This window comes from Chiloscyllium punctatum, chromosome 37 (genome assembly GCF_047496795.1).
Source record: "Chiloscyllium punctatum isolate Juve2018m chromosome 37, sChiPun1.3, whole genome shotgun sequence".
Classification (NCBI taxonomy): Eukaryota; Metazoa; Chordata; class Chondrichthyes; order Orectolobiformes; family Hemiscylliidae; genus Chiloscyllium; species Chiloscyllium punctatum.
This window is the reverse complement of record NC_092775.1, coordinates 3,810,884-3,833,613: the sequence shown is the minus strand read 5'-3', so window position 1 is coordinate 3,833,613 and position 22,730 is coordinate 3,810,884. Positions and strand designations below refer to the sequence as shown.

Sequence of the window (22,730 nt, the reverse complement as noted above, 5' to 3'; positions counted from 1 at the left end):
TCAGTGCTGAGGGAGTGGGCACTGTAGGAGGGTCAGTGCTAAGGGAGTGTCACACTGTTGGAGGGTCAGTGCTGAGGGATTGGGCACTGTAGGAGAGTCAGTACTGAGGGATTGGGCACTGTAGGAGGGTCAGTGCTGAGGGAGTGCTGCACTATCGGAGGGTCAGTGCTGAGGGAGTGGGCACTGTAGGAGGGTCAGTGCTGAGGGAGTGCCGCACTATCGGAGGGTCAGTGCTGAGGGAGTGCCACACTGTCAGAGGGTCAGTGCTGAGGGAGTGCCGCCCTGTCGGAGGGTCAGTGCTGAGGGAATGCCGCGCTGTCGGAGGGTCAGCGCTGAAGGCGTGCAACACTGTCGGAGGGTCAGCACTGAGGGTGTTCCGCACTGTCGGAGGGTCAGCACTGAGGGAGTGCCGCACTGTCGGAGGGTCAGTGCTGAGGGAGTGCTGCACTATCAGAGGGTCAGTGCTGAGGGAGTGCCGCACTGTTGGAAGGTCACTGCTGAAGGAATGTTGCACTGTCGGAGCGTCAGTGCTGAGGGAGTGCTGCACTATCAGAGGGTCAGTGCTGAGGGAGTGCCGCACTGTCGGAGGGTCAGTGCTGAGGGAGTGGGCACTGTAGGAGGGTCAGTGCTAAGGGAGTGCCACACTGTTGGAGGGTCAGTGCTGAGGGATTGGGCACTGTAGGAGGGTCAGTGCTGAGGGAGTGCTGCACTGTTGGAGGGTCAGTGCTGAGGGAGTGCCGCACTATCGGAGGGTCAGTGCTGAGGGAGTGCCGCACTGTCGGATGGTCAGTGCTGAAGGAGTGCCGCACTGTCGGAGGGTACTGCTGAGGAAGAGCCGCACTGTCGGATGGTCAGTGCTGAGGGAGTGCCGCACTGTCGGATGGTCAGTGCTAAAGGAGTGCCGCACTGTCGGAGGGTCACTGCTGAGGAAGAGCCGCACTGTCGGATGGTCAGCGCTGAAGGCGTGCAACACTGTCGGAGGGTCAGTGCTGAGGGAGTGCTGCACTATCAGAGGGTCAGTGCTGAGGGAGTGCCGCCCTGTCGGAGGGTCAGCGCTGAGGGAGTGGGCACTGCAGGAGGGTCAGTGCTGAGGGAGTGCCGCACTGTCGGAGGGTCAGTGCTGAGGGAGTGCCGCACTGTCGGAGGGTCAGTGCTGAGGGAGTGCCGCACTGTCGGAGGGTCAGTGCTGAGGAAGCGCCGCACTGTTGGAGGGTCAGTGCTGAGGGAGTGCCGCACTGTCGGAGGGTCAGTGCTGAGGGCGTGCCGCACTGTCGGAGGGTCAGCACTGCGGGTGTGCTGCACTGTCGGAGGATCAGTGCTGAGGGAGTGCCACACTGTCGGAGGGTCAGTGCTGAGGGAGTGGCGCACTGTCAGAGGGTCAATGTAGAGAGAGTGCCGCACAGTCGGAGGGTCATTGCTGAGGGAGTGGCGCACTGTCGGAGGGTCAATGTAGAGAGAGTGCCGCACAGTCGGAGGGTCAGTGCTGAGAGAGTGCCGCACTGTCGGAGGGTCAGTGCTGAGGGAACGTTGCACTGTCGGAGGGTCAGTGCTGAGGGAGTGCCACACTGTCGGAGGGTCAGTGCTGAGGGAGTGGGCACTGTCGGAGGGTCAGTGCTGAGGGAGTGCCACACTGTCGGAGGGTCAGTGCTGAGGGAGTGGGCACTGTCGGAGGGTCAGTGCTGAGGGAGTGCCACACTGTCGGAGGGTCAGTGCTGAGGGAGTGCCACACTGTCGGAGGGTCAGTGCTGAGGGAGTGCTGCACTGTCGGAAGGTCAGTGCTGAGGGAGCATTGCACTGTCAGTAGGTCAGCGCTGAGGGTGTGCCGCACTGTCGGAGGGTCAGTGCTGAGGGAGTGGGCACTGTAGGAGGGTCAGTGCTGAGGGAGTGCTGCACTATCGGAGGGTCAGCGCTGAAGGTGTGCCGCACTGTTGGAGGGTCAGTGCTGAGGGAGTGCCGCACTGTTGGAGGGTCAGTGCTGAGGGAGTGCCGCACTGTCGGAGGGTCAGTGCTGAGGGCGTGCCGCACTGTCGGAGGGTCAGTGCTGAGGGCGTGCCGCACTGTCGGAGGGTCAGTGCTGAGGGCGTGCCGCACTGTCGGAGGGTCAGTGCTGAGGGAATGTTGCACTGTCGGAGGGTCAGTGCTGAGGGAGTGCCACACTGTCGGAGGGTCAGTGCTGAGGGAGTGCCACACTGTCGGAGGGTCAGTGCTGAGGGAGTGGGCACTGTCGGAGGGTCAGTGCTGAGGGAGTGCCACACTGTCGGAGGGTCAGTGGTGAGGGAGTGCCGCACTGTCGGAGGGTCAGTGCTGAGGGAGTGCTGCACAGTCGGAAGGTCAGTGCTGAGGGAGTGGGCACTGTTGGAGGGTCAGTGCTGAGGGAGCATTGCACTGTCAGTAGGTCAGTGCTGAGGGTGTGCCGAACTGTCGGAGGGTCAGTGCTGAGAGAGCGCTGCACTATCGGAGGGTCAGCGCTGAAGGTGTGCCGCACTGTTGGAGGGTCAGTGCTGAGGGAGTGGGCACTGTCGGAGGGTCAGTGCTGAGGGAGTGCTGCACTGTCGGAGGTCAGTGCTGAGGGAGTGGGCACTGTCGGAGGGTCAGTGCTGAGGGAGTAGGCACTGTCGGAGTGTCAGTGCTGAGGGAGTTTTGCACTATCGGAGGGTCAGTGCTGAGGGAGTGGGCACTGTCGGAGGGTCAGTGCTGAGGGAGTGCCGCACTGTCGGAGGGTCAGTGCTGAGGGAGTGCCGCACTGTCGGAGGGTCAGTGCTGAGGGAGTGCCGCACTGTCGGAGGGTCAGTGCTGAGGGAGTGCTGCACTGTCAGAGGTGTTGGCTTTTAAATGAGGAATCAAACCAAGGCCCTCTGTCCTTTCAGCTCGGTAATTTGAATTATTATTGTTGTTCTCATTGTGTTATGGTAAAATTTATTACATCAATAGATGTGATTTGATGTTGCTGTTTGTGGGATCTGGCTGTGTACAGATTGGCAGTTTACCTTGTTACGTTATTAGAACACTGACCACATTTTGGAAGTCCCCCAGTGACTCTGAAGTATTTGGGGAATCAGCCGGGAGTCTCTCCGAGCTGATGGATACTCACCCAGAGGAGGGTACTTGGAAAAGCTCTCCACGCACATGGGCTTCCCGGGAGACATCTCCACAATTGCAGCATCACCAGACTTCAGGGTTTTGGGATTGTCCTCCAATTTCTTGCCAGAACGACGGTCAATCTTTTCCTTGAGCTCAGCAAACTTGCAGGCAATGTGTGCGGTGTGGCAGTCAATGACCGGGGAGTAGCCAGCACTGATCTGCCCAGGGTGGTTCAGGATAATCACCTGTGGACACAGATAATCATGAACTCTCTGCTCTCAGCTAAACCACCCCCACTTTTACTTCAGTGTTCATAACCTACAGCACGGAACTGATGAGTCACCCCAGTGGGAATGTTCCATGATCCACGGCAGCGTCCCCTCCAGTTTCTCCCATTCAAATAGTGTTTACCCGTATTCCTGTCTCCTGTTTGTATCAGTCCACTTGTCCCTTCATCCCATTCTGCAATTACTGGATTACTGCACAAACATCTTTCCCAAAGACCCAGTCGCTGTCCCAGAGAGAGAGAGGAGACAGTGTGAGACCCACTGTCACAAAGAGAGAGAGACGGAGAGAGACTGGGGGGGGGGGGGGGGGGGGGGAGGGGAAGTGTGAGACCCACTGTCACAGAGATACTGGGAAGGCAGTGTGCCTAGCCAGTGTGATACACTCTGAAATGGGTTTATCCTTCTCCTGGCTGTGTATGGGTGCAGTGCCAGCTGTGTGTTTTGAGTATTTAAGGGAGGATTCCAATCTCCTCTCAGCTCCCCACACTAATTTGTTTCTTTCCCTGACATTCTCTCTCTGATGTGCTCTAATGTTGGCCAACATGTCTCTGAGGATAGCGTGAAACAGGCTGATATGCTCAGACCAGATGATGTTAGAAAGGAGGATACGCTGAAAAGTTTGAAAAATGTAAGGATAGATAATTCCCCTGGGCCAGACAGGATATACCATCGGTTACTACAGGAAGCGAGAGAAGAGATTGCTGCACTTTTGGCGATGATCTTTGTGTCCTCACTGTCTACTGGAGTACTGCCAGATGATTGGAGATTGGCAAATGTTATTCCCATGTTCAAGAAAGGGAATAGGAATAATCTTGGGAATTACAGACCAGTCAGTCTTATGTCACTGGTGGGCAAAATATTGAAGAGGATTCTGAGAGACAGGATTTATGATTATTTGGAAAACCACAGTTTGATTAGAGATAATCAGCATAGCTTTGTGAAGGGCAGGTTATGCCTCACAAACCTTAATGAGATTAGAGATTATGAGATTATGAGATTACTTACAGTGTGGAAACAGGCCCTTCGGCCCAACAAGTCCACACCGCCCCGCCGAAGCGTAACCCACCCATAACCCTACATCTACCCCTTACCTAACACTACGGGCAATTTAGCATGGCCAATTCACCTGACCTGCACATCTTTGGACTGTGGGAGGAAACCGGAGCACCCGGAGGAAACCCACGCAGACACAGGGAGAACGTGCAAACTCCACACAGTCAGTCGCCTGAGGCGGGATATGAACCCGGGTCTCCGGCGCTGTGAGGCAGCAGTGCTAACCACTGTGCCACCGTGCCGCCCACAATTCTTTGAGAATTCTTTGAGAATGTGACAAATCACAGTGATGAAGGTAGAGCAGTGGATGTGGTGTACATGGATTTTTAGCAAGTTGTTTGATAAGGTTCTCCATGGTAGGCTCATTCAGAAAGTAAGGAGGAATGGGATACAGGGGAACTTAACTGTCTGGATACAGAATTGGCTGGCCCATAGAAGGCGGAGGGTGATGGAGATGGAAAGTATTCAGCCGGAGCTCAGTGACCAGTCGTATTCCGCAGGGATCTGTTCTGGGACCTCTGCTCTTTGTCATTTTTATAAATGACTTGGATGAGGAAGTGGAAGGGTGGGTTAGTAAGTTTGCCGATGACACAAAGGTTGGTGGAAGTTGTGGATAGTGTGGAGGGCTATTGTAGGTTGCAATGGGACATTGACAGGATACAGGGCAGCACGGTGGCTCAGGGGTTGGCACTGCTGCCTCATGGCGCCAGGGACCCAGACTTGATTACAGCCTCGGGTGACTGTATGTGTGGAGTTTGCACACTCTCCCAATGTCAACGTGGGTTTCCTCCGGGTGCTCCAGTTTCCTCCCACAGTCCAAAGATGTGCAGGTTAAGGTGGATTGGCTGTGCTAAATTGCCCATAGTGTTCAGAGATGTGTAGATTAGGTGCATTAGTCAGGGGTAAATATAGGGTAGAGGGAATGGGTCTGGCTGGGTTAGTTTTCGGAGGGTCGATGTGGACTTATTGGGCCAAAGGGCCTGTTTCCACACCGTAAGGATTCTGAAATAATGACAGAACTAGGAGAAAGTGAGGACAGCAGAAGCTAAAGATTAGAGTCGAGAGTGTGGTACTGGTAAGGCATAGGAGGTCAGGCAGCCTGATGAAGGGCTTATGCCTGAAATGTCGATTCTGCTAGTCCTCAGATGCTGCCTGATCTGCTGAGCTTTTCCAGCACCACTCTCAGGATACAGAGCTGGGATGATAAGTAGCAGATGGAGTTCAACCTGGAACAGTATGAAGTCATTCACTTTGAAAAGTCGAATTTGAATGCAGAATATAGGGTTAAAGACAGGTTTCTTGGCAGTGTGGAAGAACAGAAGGATCTTGGAGTCCATGTCCATAGATCCCTCCAAGTTGCCATCCAAGTTGAGAAGGTTTTTAAGAAGGTGTATGGTGTGTTGGCTTTCATTAGCAGGGAGATTGAGTTTAAGAGCCGTGAGGTTTTGCTGCAGCTCTATAGAGTCCTGGTTAGACCACACTTGGAATATTGTGTTCAGTTCTGATCGCCTCATTATGGAAGGATGTGGAAGCTTTAGAGAGGGTTCAGAGATTTACCAGGATGCTGCCTGGACTGGAGGGGCATGTCTTATAAAGAAAGGTTGAGTGAGCTAGGGCTTTCCTCATTGGAGTGAAGATAGATGAGCAGTGACTTGATAGAGGTGTACAGGATGATGAGAGGCAGCGATAGAGTGGATAGCCAGAGACTGTTTCCCAGGGCCGAAATGACAGTCACGAGGAAGCATAATTTTAAGATGATAGGAAGGAGGTTTCGGGGAGATGTCAGAGGTCGGTTCTTTACACAGAGAATGGTGGATGTGTGGAATGCACTGCCAGTGGTGGTAATAGGGTCAGATACATTAGGGACATTTAAGCGACTCTTGGATAGGCACATAGAAGATAGTACAAGATAGTATGTACGTTAGTCTGATCTTAGAGTAGGATAAAAGGCTGGCACAACATTGAGGGCTGAAAGGCCTGGACTGTGTTATACTGTTCTAACACAGAGCCCTGACCCCTGTTACCGATGCCCTGCCACTGACCCCCTGAGAATGATATGAGATTGTCTCTGCGATGTTCCCCCACCCCTGATCTGGGTGACCTACCTGGGCAGTGAAGTTGCAGGCTTCTGTGGGTGGGTCATTCTTGCTGTCTCCACACACGTTGCCACGGCGAACATCCTTGACGGACACATTCTTCACGTTGAAGCCCACATTGTCCCCGGGCAGAGCCTCAGACAAGGCTTCATGGTGCATCTCCACCGACTTCACCTCTGTCGTGATGTTGACGGGGGCAAAGGTTACCACCATGCCCGGTTTCAGCACCCCAGTCTCCACACGCCCAACAGGGACTGTACCAATACCTGTCAATAAACCACAAATCCCCGGTCACACCACACACAACGTCAACCTGACAGAAGAGAACTACTTGGATTAGGATTGGTATGATAGTTAGGAATAAGGCTGGGTGTTCATAAAGTCCCAAGACTGCTGAAGAAGGCCATTTGGCCCAACAAGTTCAAACTGACCCTCCAAAGAGCATCCCACCCAGATCCATCCAACCTTATTCCCTGTAATCCTACATTTCCCATGCTAACCCACCTAACCTGCACATCTTTGGACTGTGGGAAGAAACCGGAGCGGACTCATGCAGACACAGGGAGAATGTACAAACTCCACACTGACCATTGCCCGAGGCTGGAATTGAACAGGGGTCCCTGACGCTGTGAGGCAGCAGTGCTAACCACTGAGCCACCATGTTGCCCTCCCATGTTGGGAGCTGAAGCATGGAGAATCGCATTGGGAGGAGGCTGCCCACACCACCATCATCATAGAATCCCTGGAAACAGACCATTTGGCCCAACAAGTCCACACTGGACCTCCAAAGAGTAACCCACCCAGACCCACTTCCCCCTGACTAATGCACCTAACCTACACATCACCGAACACTATGGGCAATTTACTATGGCCAATCCACCTGACCTGCACAGCTTTGGATTTGGGGAGGAAACCCACGCAAACCCAGTGCGAATGTGCAAACTCCACACAGACTGTTGCCCAAGGCTGGAGTTGAACCCAGGTCCCTGTGAGGCAGCAGTGCTAACCACTGAGCCACCATGCCACTACGAATGGGCTGGAAGGAGGGAGGAGGGAACTCCATGAATGGGCCGGGAGGAGGGAACTCCGAGCTGAAAGAGCTTGGCGTCTCCCAGTGGGATCAGCCCTTCATGACTAGCCTGGACTCCAGTTAGTGATATACAGCTCTCCAGCATCATAACATGGAGCTCTTTGTCCTTCAGCATCCAATGGGAATGGCTGGTTATTCTACCAGGTGGGTCCTCACACTTCTCCATGTGCAGCAAACTCCGTAGCCCCTTGGATCCAATCTCTGCCCTGATGCTGCCTGGCTTGCTGTGTTCCCCCAGCCTCCTGCCTGTCCCTCCTGATGCTCCCTGCCTTGCTGTGTTCCCCCAGCCTCCTGCCTGTCCCTCCTGATGCTGCCTGCCTTGCTGTGTTCCCCCAGCCTCCTGCCTGTCCCTCCTGATGCTGCCTGCCTTGCTGTGTTCCCCTAGCCTCCTGCCTGTCCCTCCTGATGCCCCCTGCCTTGCTGTGTTCCCCCAGCCTCCTGCCTGTCCCTCCTGATGCTCCCTGCCTTGCTGTGTTCCCCCAGCCTCCTGCCTGTCCCTCCTGATGCTGCCTGCCTTGCTGTGTTCCTCCAGCCTCCTGCCTGTCCCTCCTGATGCTCCCTGCCTTGCTGTGTTCCCCCAACCTCCTGCCTGTCCCTCCTGATGCTGCCTGCCTTGCTGTGTTCCCCCAGCCTCCTGCCTGTCCCTCCTGATGCTGCCTGCCTTGCTGTGTTCCCCTAGCCTCCTGCCTGTCCCTCCTGATGCCCCCTGCCTTGCTGTGTTCCCCCAGCCTCCTGCCTGTCCCTCCTGATGCTCCCTGCCTTGCTGTGTTCCCCCAGCCTCCTGCCTGTCCCTCCTGATGCTGCCTGCCTTGCTGTGTTCCCCCAGCCTCCTGCTTGTCTACCTTGGATTCCAGCATCTGCAGTTTTGTTTTCTCTCTCATGATGAACACCTGATAGAGAGCAGATGGGTGACAAGACACAGGAACACTTTCTACTCATGTCACACATAATATAGAATGTAGTGATTGTAACGAGGTCAGCCAGGTGGACCTCACACAGTCGGAGTTCCCTGATCAGGGCTGTTAACCTGGTCCAATCAGGAGGCTTGTCTGACAGATATCGACACTAGGTCCAAACTGGCCATCAACAGGTCCAGGCAGCGGGCCGTGGAGGGGGTCGTTAGGGCCGACTGCCTGCCCCTCTTCCGGGGTTACATTAGAGCCCGGGTGTCCTTGGAGAAGGAGCACGCGGTGTCCACCAACACCCTGGAGTCGTTCAGGGAGAGGTGGGCGCCGCAGGGAGTGGAGTGCATCATTTCTCCCTCCAACTCTATTTTGATTTAGTCCCTCCCCTCCCCTTCACTGTTTTGCTCACACAGCACTGTCCTGTGGTTTGAAGGGCAGTGCTTGTCACTGGCCACTCGGGTATTTTTCATATCTTCCTGGTGGTGGAAATTGAATAAAGATTTGTGCACTTTGTGTCTCTCACTGTGTCTCACACCTGCACACAAAAAAAAACAAAAAAAAAAAAAAATTGGACACTAGGTCAGAGGTACTGTTCACTCTGGAAGGGCTGGATGTGTGTGTGCACGCGCAGGGACTCTCCCCCTTGATGGTGTCTGAGGGGATGGGCACTGTCCCTGAGCCAGCTGCCCCACGTCCAGAGAGCTGGAGGAGGAGGACGAGGAGGAGGAGGAGGAGGACAGAAGGAGGCAGAAGGAGGTGAGAGCTTTGAGTCCTGGGCCTGCCTTTGGAGCTGCAGCCTGGGCCTCATGAAGATCAAGGGATCTGCAGCTGACCTGGGACCCCACCAGGAACTGCCTCACTGCTGCTGCCTGGGACCCGCCTTGGGACCCTCCCAGGACCTCTACCACCGCTACCGCCGGAGGCCCACCTCCACCGCCGCTGCCTGGGACGTACCCTGGGGATCCCCCCCAACAGGCCTGCCCTCACAGCTGCGACCAGGGACCTACCTGGGACTCACTCCGGTGCTGCCTGGGACTTCCCTGAGGCCTGCCTTCACCGCTGCTATTGCCTGAGGCCTGCCTCCATCACCGCTGCCTGGGACCCGCATCAGGTCCCTCCCCAGGACCTCCACCACTGCTGTGACCTGAGGCCTACCTCCACCTGCTGCTGCTGCCACTGCCTGGAGCCTCACCTGGACTTAACAACGCAGCTGGCTCCCAGGGCCTACTACCATTCAGCATCACAGTATGGCAAGGCACAAAATTGCAGGGCCCAGCCACACCTACACCAGGGTAGCTGCTGCCTTAGGGGCGGCTGCTCCCACCCCGGCTGCAACCCCAACCCCCTTCAAGCACCTGACCAAACGCCTGGGGTCAAGGCCTATCCCCACCCCAAAATGACCATCGAGGCCAGCAGCAAGGCCATGGCTAGTGTGGTTGGCCCACTGGCCATCGTCGCTGCGGCCAGGATGTACAGGAAGGTCGTCTTTTTCCTGAAGACCGAGCAGGTGGTCCACCTGGCCATGGAGAGGGGGCTCGCTGTGGGCGGGACACATCTGCCTGTCAACCCTTTGGAGGTCATGGCCCAGAGGGTCGTGATCTCCAACGTCCTGCCCTTCATTACCAGTGAGCTCCTTCTTCCCCACCCCAACACCTTGGGGAAGATCCGGTCGGGTGTCCAACCTCTCCTGCTCGGTCTTAAGGACCCTGCCCTCCAGCACGTATACTCCTTCCGATGCCAGGTATTTATTTGCCTGGCCCGGGAGGAGATCACCAAGGGCTCGTTTACCCTCCTCCATGAGGGCGCGGCCTACTGCGTCTTGCGGACGGCGTGCGGTACAACCTGTGCCACAAGGTGTGGCAGATGAGAAAAAACTGCCTCACCCAGAAGGCCACCCAGTCTCCACCAACGACTGAGGGTGGTGCCGCTGCACCCACTCTCCCTCCTGAGGTCAACACCAAAAGCCCCAGCAGAGGGGGCTAAGCCAGAGGCTTCCAATGCCTCAGCCTCTGGCGGGGAGGGGGTGGGGGGATGAACGTCCGGCCGGACGGAAGGTGCTCAAGAAGACCCAACACGCCAGGCCCGCCCACTGGGAGACCATCCATTGCCTTCCCCTACAACTAGCCCACGACATGCCCCACCCCGGCACGACAATGCCCCAGCGTGGGAACCCTAACCCTCAAACCCGTACCTGACCCTGGCCCTTCTGCACCCACTGACCCCACACCCAACCCCTGCCCTGTTACAGAAACCCCTGGGACTTCAACACCTGCCCGGGGGCGCCTGAGCCTGAGCCCCGCCCAGCCACACCCTGGCACTAACCGGCGGGGAACCACCGCTGCCTCACCTCCTGCAGCAGCTGTGTCTCTGGGCCCCTGCCCTACCCACCATCACCTGATAAACCAGGGGTGGGGCAGGAAGTGACACGGGGAGGGGAAGGCCCATAAAATCCCCCCGTCTCTCTGGGGAAGAGGTGCTGGCCCTTGGAGGGGAGAGACACTCCAGCAGTGTGCCAGTGGTGCTGCCGCGCCCCCCGCCCCCTGAATGTCCCGCACCGTGGCCTGACCTGCCCGAACCCCCAGGGGCTACAGCAGGACCTTCTGCTGCCATAACTCCTCCGGTGCCAGGGGAGGACTTTAAAAACCACACGGGCTGTGGTGCGGGTGACAACGGCGAACTCTCCGCTGGGTCGTCAAGCGGTGGAGGGGAGGAAGGTGTTATCCTCGCTCCTCCTCTCTCCCAGACTGGTTTTCTGGGGGTCTTGGCCCTGGAAGAGGACCTTTTCCCCAAGGAGCCGGGCATCCCGGTGTCGGGAGAGGAGCGGGGCCCTGAGCCTCTGCCGTCCGACGACCTGAACTCGGGGTGTTCCGGGAAGGGGTGCGCTGACGAAGGTACCACCGGTGACCCTGGGGGTGGGGTCACCGTGGGTTTGAGGCCAGCTGGAGGTGCCGGACCAGCCCCCATCCTCTCGGTGGGGGAGGGTCGGTGACTGAGGGCGACCTCCCGGAGGAGGGTTCGGGATCGGTGGCGGACACTGGGCATGACGTGGAGTGTGTCTCCAGTGACATTTTTGAGTCACAGGTGCCCCCCACCGATTTCCCCCCCCCCCCAAGGAATTCCAGGAGTTTGCCGAGGAAACTCGGAGTTGCCGGGTTAGATCCCAACTGGCGCTCGACCGCTGGAGCTCCTTTGAGAGAGTCTACTGGTCGGCCCACGCTGCTCGCCAGGCGCCTGGGCTCGACGTGAACGAGCGAAAACGAGTCAGGAACTTCCTGGGGGCACTCCTGGTGAGGGCGAGGGACTCCTGTGCCCCTCCCTCGTCCTCCCAGTAATTGTATTTGTTTTTCACTGTATTGGTGGTGGTAGCACAACACTTCCGACATGGAGACGACTATAGCCAGCCTCAACATCAACGGCAGCAGGGAGTCACAGCGCAGATTCCAGACCCTCTCGGTCCTTCGGGACGGGAGGTATGCGGTGTGCTTCCTGCAAGAAACCCACACTACCCCGGGAGACGAAGCCACCTGGCTCCTGGAGTGGCGAGGGGGGGGTATACATGAGTCACCTCACCCGCAGATCTGGCGGGGTGGCTATCCTGTTGGCCCCGCATTTTCAGCCAGAGATCTTGGGGGTCAGGGAGCCGGTGCCAGGCCGTTTGCTTCACCTGACGGTTCGGTTGGGGGGACGCGGTGCTTCACTTGGTGAACGTATACGCTCCCCTGGCCGGGCCGAGGCAAGCGAGCTTCTTCGACGAACTGTCCGCTCATCTCGCTTCCATCGACGAGAACCAGTGTGTCGTCCTCAGGGGAGATTTTAACTGTGTCTTCGACGGCAGGGACCATGGCAGTGCCCGCACTGGCTGTGCGTCGGGGAAGAGGTTTGGGGACTTGGTCAAGTCCTTCAACCTGGTGGACGTCTGGCGGAATCTCCATCCCGACTCCATCGCCTTCACCTTCGCGAGGCCTGGGGTCGGAGTGTCCAGAATCGACCGCCTGTACGTTTCGCGGGCGTACGCCTCCTGTTTTCCGAAGGCCTCCACGCGGCAGGTGTCGTGCACGGACCATCACCTGGTGTGGGCGGAACTCCTTCCGTTCGGCGCCAGGCTCGGCTCCGCGTACTGGCACTTCAACAACCTGCTGCTGGAGGACGAGCGGTTCCGGGACTCGTTTCGTCGTTTCTGGGCCGGCTGGAGAAGGAAGCGGGGAAGCTTCCCCTCCCTGAGGCTATGGTGCGACATGGGCAAGGCTCACGTCCGCGTCTTCTGTCAGGAGTACGCGAGGGGGTCGACCAAGAGGCGGAAATCCAGGATCGGGGAGTTGGAGAGGGAGATGCTCGACCTGGAGTCTGCGCGGGGTGTACGAAGAGAAGAAGGCCGCGCTCCGGGACCTGCAGCTCGTCGGGGCTTGGGGCGCGTACGTGAGGTCGCGGATCCAGCTCCTGCAGGACCTGGACCGCGGCTCCCCCTTCTTCTACTCGCTGGAAAAAAGGCGTGGCACCCGTCAGCAGCTCCTTGTGCTGCTGGCCGACGACGGGTCCCTCGTCTCGAATCCGGAGGGCATCAGGGCCCACGTCCGAAACTATTACACGGCTCTGTTCTCTCCGGATCCGTCCAGCGAGGACGTTCGCAGAGTTCTGTGGGAGGACCTGCCGCAGCTCAGCCCGGAGGACGCCGGAAGGCTCGACGCTCCCGTCACTTTAGAGGAGCTGACCGGCGCCCTCGACCGGCTCTCGAGGGGCAAAACCCCGGGGCTGGACGGGCTGACTGTGGAGTTCTTCAGGTCATTCTGGGATGTCCTGGGGAGCGACTACACACAGGTCCTGGGGGAGTGTCTAAATGCTGGACAGCTGCCCCTTTCTTGGCGCAGGGCGGTCATCGTCCTGCTGCCAAAGAAGGGGGACCTTCGTTCTTTGAAGAACTGGCGTCCGGTCTCCCTCCTCAGCACGGACTACAAAATCTTCGCCAGGGTGTTGTCCTCTCACCTGGCTTCCGTGCTGGCCCACATGATTCACCCGGACCAGTCCTACACGGTCCCGGGCCGGAGGATACACGACAACGTCCACCTGGTCTGGGACCTGATCCATTTCTGTCGACGGGCTGGTCTGCCGAGCGCCTTCCTGTCTCTCGACCAGGAGAAGGCGTTCGACAGGGTCGATCACAAGTACCTGCTCGGGACTCTGCGGGCATTCGGGTTCGGGACGCGGTTCGTCGCCCGGATCCAACTTTTGTACGCCGCCGCAGAGTGTCTGGTTAAAGTTAACGGGTCCCTGACTGCGCCCCTTCGCTTCGGGAGAGGAGTGCGTCAAGGCTGCCCCCTGTCCGGCCAGCTGTATTCCCTGTGCGTGGAGCCTTTCCTGCGCCTCTTGCGGAGGAGGTTGTCGGGGCTGGTTCTGCGCAGCGCGGGCACGGGGGTGGTCCTCTCGGCCTACGCCGACGACGTGCTCCTCACTTTCACCGACCCGGCTGACCTGGGGAGGATGCGCGAGTGCCAGGCCGTGTACTCGGCAGCATCTTCCGCCAGGATCAACTGGGCCAAATGTTCCGGACTACTGGTCGGTCCGTGGCGGGTGGACTCTCTGCCGGAGGAGTTACGGGGGTTCAGCTGGAGTACCACCTATCTCCTCTACCTGGGGGTCTACCTCAGCCTGGCTGAGGAATCCTGGCCAGCGAACTGGCAGGAGCTGGAGGCCAAAGTCTCGGCTCGCCTAGGCCGCTGGACAGGACTGCTCCGAGTGCTATCTTACAGGAGTCGAGTGCTGGTCATAAACCAGCTGGTGGCCGCCATGCTGTGGTACCGGCTGGTCACTTTGGTCCCTCCTCCTGGCTTTGTCGCTGACATCCAGAGAACGTTGGTCGACTTCTTCTGGGACAAAAAGATGCACTGGGTCGCCGCGCAGGTTCTGAGTCTCCCTATCGAGGAGGGCGGTCAGTCGCTGGTGTGCGTCCGCACCCAGGTCGCGACGTTCCGCCTTCAGACCTTGCGGCGATACCTTTACGTCGAGCCTCCTCCTAGGTGGTGCGCCCTGGCGACGTATTTTTTCCGCCAGGTGCGTAACCTCAACTACGACACGCAGCTCTTGTTTGTCGACCGTGACGGTTTGGAAGTCGCCCTCAAGGTGCTGCCTGTCTTTTGCCAGGACCTGATCACTGTCTGGAACATGGTCGAATCGCGTCGCGCCTACCCTCCGGCTGGAGTAGCGGCTGTCGTCAGGGAGCCGTTGCTCAGGAATCCGCACCTCCGTACTCACGGGTTCGAGTGGCTGTCGGAGGGGAGGGCCGTGGCGGCGAGGGCGACCAGGGTCGGGGACGTGCTGGGTGCCGGGGGCCTGGGCTGGACGCTGCCGCAGGACATAGCTAGCAGGGCAGCGGTAGACGTCCGGTACGTGGCCACCGCTATCCGACGCCTTAAAACGGCGGTGCTCAGACCCGACGTAGTGCACCAGTTGGAGGACGCTCAGGTGTGCGGAGGAATCCCGTCCGCGCTTACCCCGGCCCGGACGGAATTTCACATTGGCCCCAAGGTCCCGAACTTCCCACGGGAGCCTGTGCCCCACAACCTGAGCCGCCTCCGGAATTTTAATTTTGTCCCCTTAAGGGATATACAAAGGAAGGCCCTGTATCGACTGCTGCTGCACACAGTCTACCTCTTCTCCCTCATCCACCGTCCGGACACGCCTTGGCGTGCCCATTTGCCACCGGGCGGTGGGGATCCCCAGTGGAGGGCTCTCTACGCGGGAGTCCTCCCCCTTTCTCTTGGGGATCTGGGGTGGAGGGTGCTGCACGCAGCAGTCCCCTGTAACCGCAGATTGCGGTGGTTCACGGACTCCCAGCCCAACTGCTTGTTCTGTGGCGCTGTGGAGTCCGTGGACCATGTATATATTGGGTGTGGGCGTTTGCACTCCCTTTTTGATTTTCTCAAAAACCTTCTCCTCTGCTTTTGGCTGCACTTCAGTCCCACGCTCCTGATCTTCGGGCACCCGGTACGGAGGAGGGAGGGCAGGTCCGAGGACCTCCTCGTGGGTCTGCTCCTGGGCCTGGCCAAACTGGCCATCAACAGGTCCAGGCAGCGGGCCGTGGAGGGGGTCGTTAGGGCCGACTGCCTGCCCCTCTTCCGGGGTTACGTTAGAGCCCGGGTGTCCTTGGAGAAGGAGCACGCGGTGTCCACCAACACCCTGGAGTCGTTCAGGGAGAGGTGGGCGCCGCAGGGAGTGGAGTGTATCATTTCTCCCTCCAACTCTATTTTGATTTAGTCCCTACCCTCCCCTTCACTGTTTTGATCACACAGCATTGCCCTGTGGTTTGAAGGGCAGTGCTTGTCACTGGCCACTCGGGTATTTTTCCTATCTTCCTGGTGGTGGCAATTGAATAAAGATTCGTGCACTTTGTGTCTCTCACTGTGTCTCACACCTACACACACACACCATGGGGGCTGGGGAATAAAAATAAGCACTACCACAGTTAGGCGGTAGTGTGGGGGGTTAGAAAAAGAAAGGGAAAAAAAAGAAAAAAAAAATTAACAGAGGAGACTAGCCACTCGGGTGTTTTTTCCTATCTTCCTGGTGGTGGCAATTGAATAAAAAAAAAGAAAAAAAGAAAAAAAAAAGAAAAAAATATATATTAGGTGTGGGCGTTTGCACTCCCTTTTTGATTTTCTTAAAAACCTCCTCCTCTGCTTTTGGTTGCACTTCAGTCCCACGCTCCTGATCTTCGGGCACCCGGTACGGAGGAGGGAGGGCAGGTCTGAAGACCTCCTCGTGGGTCTGCTCCTGGGCCTGGCCAAACTGGCCATCAACAGGTCCAGGCAGCGGGCCGTGGAGGGGGTCGTTAGGGCCGACTGCCTGCCCCTCTTCTGTGGTTACGTTAGAGCCCGGGTGTCCTTGGACAAGGAGCACGCAGTGTCCACCAACCCCCTAGAGTTGTAGAGGGAGAGGTGGGCACCGTAGGGAGTGGAGTTATTTTCCCCCTCCAACTCTATTTTGATTTAATCCCTGCCCTCCCCTTCACTGTTTGATCACACAGTATTGCCCTTTGATGCGAGGGGCCCTGCTTGCCACTGGCCACTCGGGTGTTTCCTTTCCTCCTGGTGGTGGAAATTGAATAAAGATTCGTGCACCTTGTGTCTCTCACTGTGTCTCACACCTGCCACACACACACCATGGGGGCTGGGGTAAAAAAACATCAACACTGGGTCAGAGGTACTCTTCACTCTGAGGGAGCTGGATCAGTGTCAAGGACACTCCCTGAGTAAATAAAGGGAGACTTGGTGACGGGATACCGGCCGCTGGGGAGTTATTTCATAAAACATTACTGACTTCCGTTTCTAATACAGCCCAATCTCAGTAGGTTAGAACTCTGATGCAACATTAACAAGTTGCAAAGAGCATTCCTGGGCCCCAGGTTAGCCTACTGTGGGAGGAAGATCAGGGGACTCTTTGACCTTGGAGCAAGTGCTAGGAGTTGGGCCTAAGTCTCATCATAGGATAGATGTCCCCACTTCCACCGGGCACAGAGTTGGATATGGCACGATGCCTGCTTGCCCCAGCATTAACCATGCACCATCTGGGTGGAGGGGACAGTCAGACCAGCCCTGCCCCCAGGCCTTGAGCCTGGCCCATGCTGGCTGTGTCTCAAACGCCCCAATGAAGTGGACAAGGCAGGAGAAACCTGGTACAAAGCAAATCCTGGGCAACAGGACTGTCCAGAAGGGCCCATGTTGGTGAGTCACCCTCCTCTGGTCTCTCTCTGCTGCCCACCACAGGGCCCACATATCAAGATGATGCAGTGTGTCACACAGTGTTCATTTCCCCCACTACAGCCAAGTTACTGAGATCAAATTACATTTTTATTGGACTCGCTCTCGGGATGTGGGTCCAGCTGACACTCACTGTGCAATCCCGAGGGAGTGCTGCACTGTCACAGCTGTCATTCTTCAGGCCACATCTCAAACCCATCGACTCTCTCCAGAAATAAATTACACAAGCGCTCTTCTGGAGGACAGTAGGGGAGATATCCTGAGTGTTCAGGCCAATGTTTATCCCTCAGTCTACAACCTCTGACACAGATCATTTGATCTTTAACATATCATTGCTTGTGGGATCTCACTGTGGACACAGGGTCTCGGCCATTTTAACAGTTTAGGAGCATATTTCACTCATTGTAAAGCGCTCTGGCCGGCGCTACAGAAATGCAGGATGCTTTTCGGGATCCATGTTGGTGCACAGCTGAATACTGGGATTCTGGCTGAATTCCTCTCTGCTCAAGGTGAGGCACAGTGCACGGTCTCCACTCAAGGTGAATAAAGCAGCAGGAACTCCAGGCCCGTTGAAAGCCTGCAGGATCCTTACCCATCAATCACCCTGGCTTTCAGGGCAAGATTTCAGCAACACCGAGGTGGCTAGCTCGAGACTGGGAAACACACTGACCCACTCGACTTGTCTTTGTCAAAGGAGACACCCTGAAATGTGCAATGTTTGCTGCAGCTTGTGTAAGGAGCAATAGGAGAGGGGGAGCACTGAGGCACATGGGTTAGAAAGTCCATCTTGGTTGCCTGAGTCCCCATCCCAGCTCCCTCAGAAGCTGTTGGGGCTTCAAAGGTCTGACCTGTCACCCACTCACAGCCACTCGCCCAGTACGCACCAACAGCACACCTCAGGAGGCATGTGGAGGTCAACAAGTGAAACTTTGAACAATGCAGAGTGAACAACACTCCCGTTCACAAAACCCATTGAAACCCTGTTAAAGTTAACTGTTCAAAATGTCATGACAGCAGCCCTTTGGGGAAATAGAAACAAAGGCGTGACTGAAACAGCACAAACAGATGGTCACGTTTGTTTTCTGACCTGTACACCTGACGTTAAAAATAACCGAGCAGAGGATTTCTTTTTACTCCCACTGGCAGTTACAGCCTCTTTTTTAAAAATATAAACTTTAAAGAATCAGTGAACTAATATAAAAGGGATAAAAGACCTTCCACTCTCTCCATGTAGGCTCATCAGTTTGTGATTGCTGCGTTGTGAGTTAAGGCCCAGACAACAGACAAAATGATGTACATTTGATTTCTAGCTCAATTTAAACCGGCTGTCACATTCAGGTTCCATATCCGTGTGAATCGTGCCCCTCCCACTGGGCCTGAAGTGGGGGCGGGACTAACCCACCGTGCTTGTGGTTTCCATGGAGTCTTCCCAACTCCTCATCAATGTGTTCTCAGGCCGCCTCAGCTTTCCTGATGTTGTTCCTATCTCCCCCAGCATTGGCTGCTTACCTCCAATCTTGTAAACGTCCTGAAGGGGTAGGCGCAGGGGTTTGGTGATGGGACGGGTTGGGGGCAGAATCGTGTCCAGGGCTTCGAGCAGGGTCACCCCATTGGCATTGCCCTCCTTGCGTTCGACCTTCCAACCTTTGAACCATGGCATCTATCAGCGGAAAGAGCAGAGGTCAGGAAGAAGGCATTACAGCCAACCTGATGCTGATCCCTGATGGTGATCTGTTTGGAATGTGCTTGATCTCTCACTATGCCCTCTAGATTACTGAACTGCAACCTGACTCACTACACCCCTTCCCTAATCACAATCTCCTCATCTCTCTCAAGTGGTGGGCCCAGACAGGGAGCGTCTGTGACTATTCCTCAATAATGTGCATCATGCTAACCAAGCTCTTCACCCCAATATTGGCCCTTCCCAGTGACAGATAATCACTGGCCACAGACTATCCCTGGTTTACATTTCTGCTCCTTGACCCAGCAGGGCTCCAAGTGGGGGCCAGGTAATGTTATACAGAGTAGGCCCTAATCCTGGTTTCAATTATCCTTTTGGTGCAGAGTCTGAGGACAGCTGGACAGAAAAGACCCAAACCCCACGGAACGCCCATGCCCTGGAGGTGGCGGGCAGAGAATGGTCCCATTCACATCTGCCCATGCTCCCCTCCCTCCTCCCTCCCCCCACCACCACCCCACCACCCCAGCCTCCCCACAACAGCATGCCTGAAATCAGGAGCTCTGTAGTTACATGGGACACCAAGCTGTGTGTCTATGGAAAAAGCATGAGGGGCTACACCCTGCCCCCATTATGGCCCCCACCTTTGGGTGCTGGGGTAAGGGCCCACTCTGGAGGGTTTGAGCACATAGCTCAGGCTGAGCAGTGTAAAAATGAGCAAGGACTGCACTGTCAGAGAATGCCATCCAGTCCACTGCCTCTATTAAAACCCCAACATTTATATATGGCCATTACTGAACATCAGATGGAGACTCAAGTCTGCTTATCTGCAAATAAGAATTAATGAAGATCGTTTTGATGGAGATCTTAACCAATATGTGGGGTACGTGAAGAGAGACAAGAAAAGTTTTTATTTTAACCCTGACGGTTTAGTGTTGGATTTACTGCAGACACTGAAAAACAAGGCAGCCCAGTTTAAAAATGGATCAACCGGATGCCTGAAATCAGAGCTAATTGTTCAGCCATCTCACCCGTACAGGGACAGGCCATGGTTGCTTTTAGCTCGTTCCTCTCACAGACAGATCTTACTGACAGGCTGATATCAGACACCCACGACCCGATCTCTTATTTCCCTCGTGTTTGCAATGCGAGGTTTATCGGTGACTCAGTGGAATTGAAAGGTGTCAGGTGTGAGCGGCCATTTTGAGCAGGCCACTCCTCGACTAAATTGTACAAACACAAAATGGCTCCTGTGTCTCTCAGTTTCTCACAGCCGTCCTGGCACTGAGTGAATGCAGGCACCCGGCAACCACCCACAGTCCCCTAGCAACTAGCTGTCAGCTCCGAGTTCAGGAATGAGGCAGCATTCTAATTAAAAACTCTCCTTCGTGCCTCATTCCCATGGCAGAAAGAAGGTGATTCACAGCTAATTAAAACCCCAGTGATATCAGCAGCACATTCCACATCAACAAAGTGCTTTTCCAAGTTAAATCGCTAGCCTCTGACTGCAGTTTTGAAAAGAGTTCTTCCTGACAATTCTCATTCTCCTGTACAAATACCACAACGATGGATGACAGCTTTTAGTTTTAACTCTCCCTCTCTTCTCAATCTGCTCCATCCATGTGTGAGTCATAAGATGTAAGAAGTAAGCCATTCAGCCCATCGAGTCTTTCCACCATTCAGTGAGGTCATGGCTGATCTGATCATCCTCAACTCCACTTTTCTGCCTTTTCCCAATAACTCTTGATTCTCATTAGTGATTAAAAATCCATCTCAGCTTTGGGTATACTTAGTGACCCAACCTTGATAGCCCCCTGTGGTAAAGAATTCCACAGATTCACTCCCAGTTGAGAGAAGAAATTCCTCCTCATTTCTGTCTTAAATGTGAAGCCCCTTATTCTGAGATGGTGCCCTCTAGTCCTAGACTTCCACAAGGAGAAACAACCTCTGCACCTCTCCTTGTCAAGTCCCCAGAGAACCTGGTATGTTTCAATAAGGTCACCTCTCACTCTTCTAAACTCCGTTAAGTACGGGCCCACCCTACTCAACATCTCACTAGTCAGGAGAGTGATAATGTGTTCTGACCCTACACTCAGCCTTAAAGGGACAGTGATGGTCTCAGAATGGGGTGGGTACTGTGCTAAACACCAGCGCCATTTTGAAAGTACAGAAGATGTTAAACCACCTGTTTCCAGTGATAATAAAAGATGTATTTCAAGGTGGAACAAGCAATGGTAAAAAATTGGCAGTACCTCCTCAGTTTCTTCACCTTAACTTTGCTGCATTCTGATTTTTTTTCTGTGCAATGATTCACAGCACTTGGATCTGAGCTTTGTTCCATCATTATATCCATGCCCACTGCCTTCAGCTCTTTCTTATTAATCTCTCTTGACCTCTGCCTTATGACAGATCTCCCTCTTTGTTCTTCCTGCCACCTCGCCCTTCCACCAGCTTAAAAACACTTCTACTTTCTAGTTCCCTTCGTTTCTGATGATGGGTCGTCAAGCTGAAACATTAATTTGTGTACCTCTTTCCACAGATGCAGCCTGACCTACTGAGTTACCTTAAATTTATATCTTCATCAATTAATATGCCATCAGCTTCTCCTGAATTATTTACATCACCCAGATCCTCCATGTCAGCCTTGACATGGGGGACTAAGTCTGTGACTATGACTCTGCTTCAGCAAATACTGCTCTTGGCTTGGCATCAGAAGCCTACATCTCAGAATCACATTGGCTGCCTGGATGAAGAAACAAAGATGGCGCCAGAGGGCAGGATTACAGCACCGTTAGAAGTGCCATCTTTCCAATTAGACATTAACCCGGACCCAGCTGCCCGCCCTGATGGCTACAAAAGAGATCCCATGGCACAAAGAAGGGCTGGAGATTCCCCAATGGTGCCTTGGCAAATACTCATCCCTCAATCGCTTCCCCCTTCCCACATCCAGCTGACCCACTCACCTTCACCCATCATCAATCCCAAATGGAGTGCAGCAGTTCAAAATGGCAGCTCACTGCCAACTTCTCAAGGGAGGACAACTAGGGATGGGCAAGAAATAGTTCTCAGCTAGCAATGTCACAACCCTTGCATTAAGAAAAAGCTGCCTGAAAGTATTTTTAAAAAATCACTGGAACAGATTGCCTGCACTTCACCTTATCACAGTCTGTGGGAGCTTGCTGCGCAGCCATTGGCTGATGTGATTCCTGCACTTCAAAAAGCATTTCATTGGCTATAAAGTTCCTTACAAACAGAGTAAGGAAGACGTGTAGACCATTTAGCCCTTCCAGTTTTATAAGATCATGGCTGATCAGATTTTAGCTTCATGTCTATATTCCTGCATTTCCCCTCAGAATACATCACCCCGTTGGTCATCAAGAGTTGACCCCACCTTAAAAATATTTAAAGATTCTGCAACTGCTGTCATTTGAGGAGGGGAATTCCAAAGATTCACAGCCATCTGAGAGAAAAACATATTTCTCCTTCTCTGTCTTAAATGGAAGCTGCAAATGTTTAAAGACTATGACCCCCTGCTTCTAGATTCACCCACAAAATTAATTATCCTTTCCCCACCCACCCAGTCAAAACCCTTCAGGATCTAATCTGTTTCAGTGAAATCACCTCTGACTTTCCTAAACTCCAGAGGATAAAGTCCCAACCCATCAAACCTTTCTTCATCAGGTAATCTGCTCATTCCCAAGTACAGACAGTTCCTGGGAACTGAGTGGGTTCTGTTCTGGAATCCGTTCACACATGGATTTTCAGGCAAGTCAAACACAATGCAGGACAA

The 22,730-nt window shown here is 55.0% G+C and overlaps 1 protein-coding gene across 1 annotated transcript in view; it reads right to left on the bottom strand.

Moving 5' to 3' along the window:
- LOC140462812 (elongation factor 1-alpha 2) overlaps positions 1 to 22,730 on the bottom strand; it is a 39,015-nt gene that overhangs the window by 1,124 nt on the left and 15,161 nt on the right. The window contains exons 5-7 of the mRNA XM_072556137.1: positions 18,772 to 18,922; positions 6,527 to 6,783; positions 3,092 to 3,326 (exon numbers count right to left, since the gene is read on the bottom strand). Of these exons, the coding sequence (XP_072412238.1) occupies positions 3,092 to 3,326; positions 6,527 to 6,783; positions 18,772 to 18,922 (643 nt within the window). The remainder of the gene's footprint in view (positions 1 to 3,091; positions 3,327 to 6,526; positions 6,784 to 18,771; positions 18,923 to 22,730) is intronic.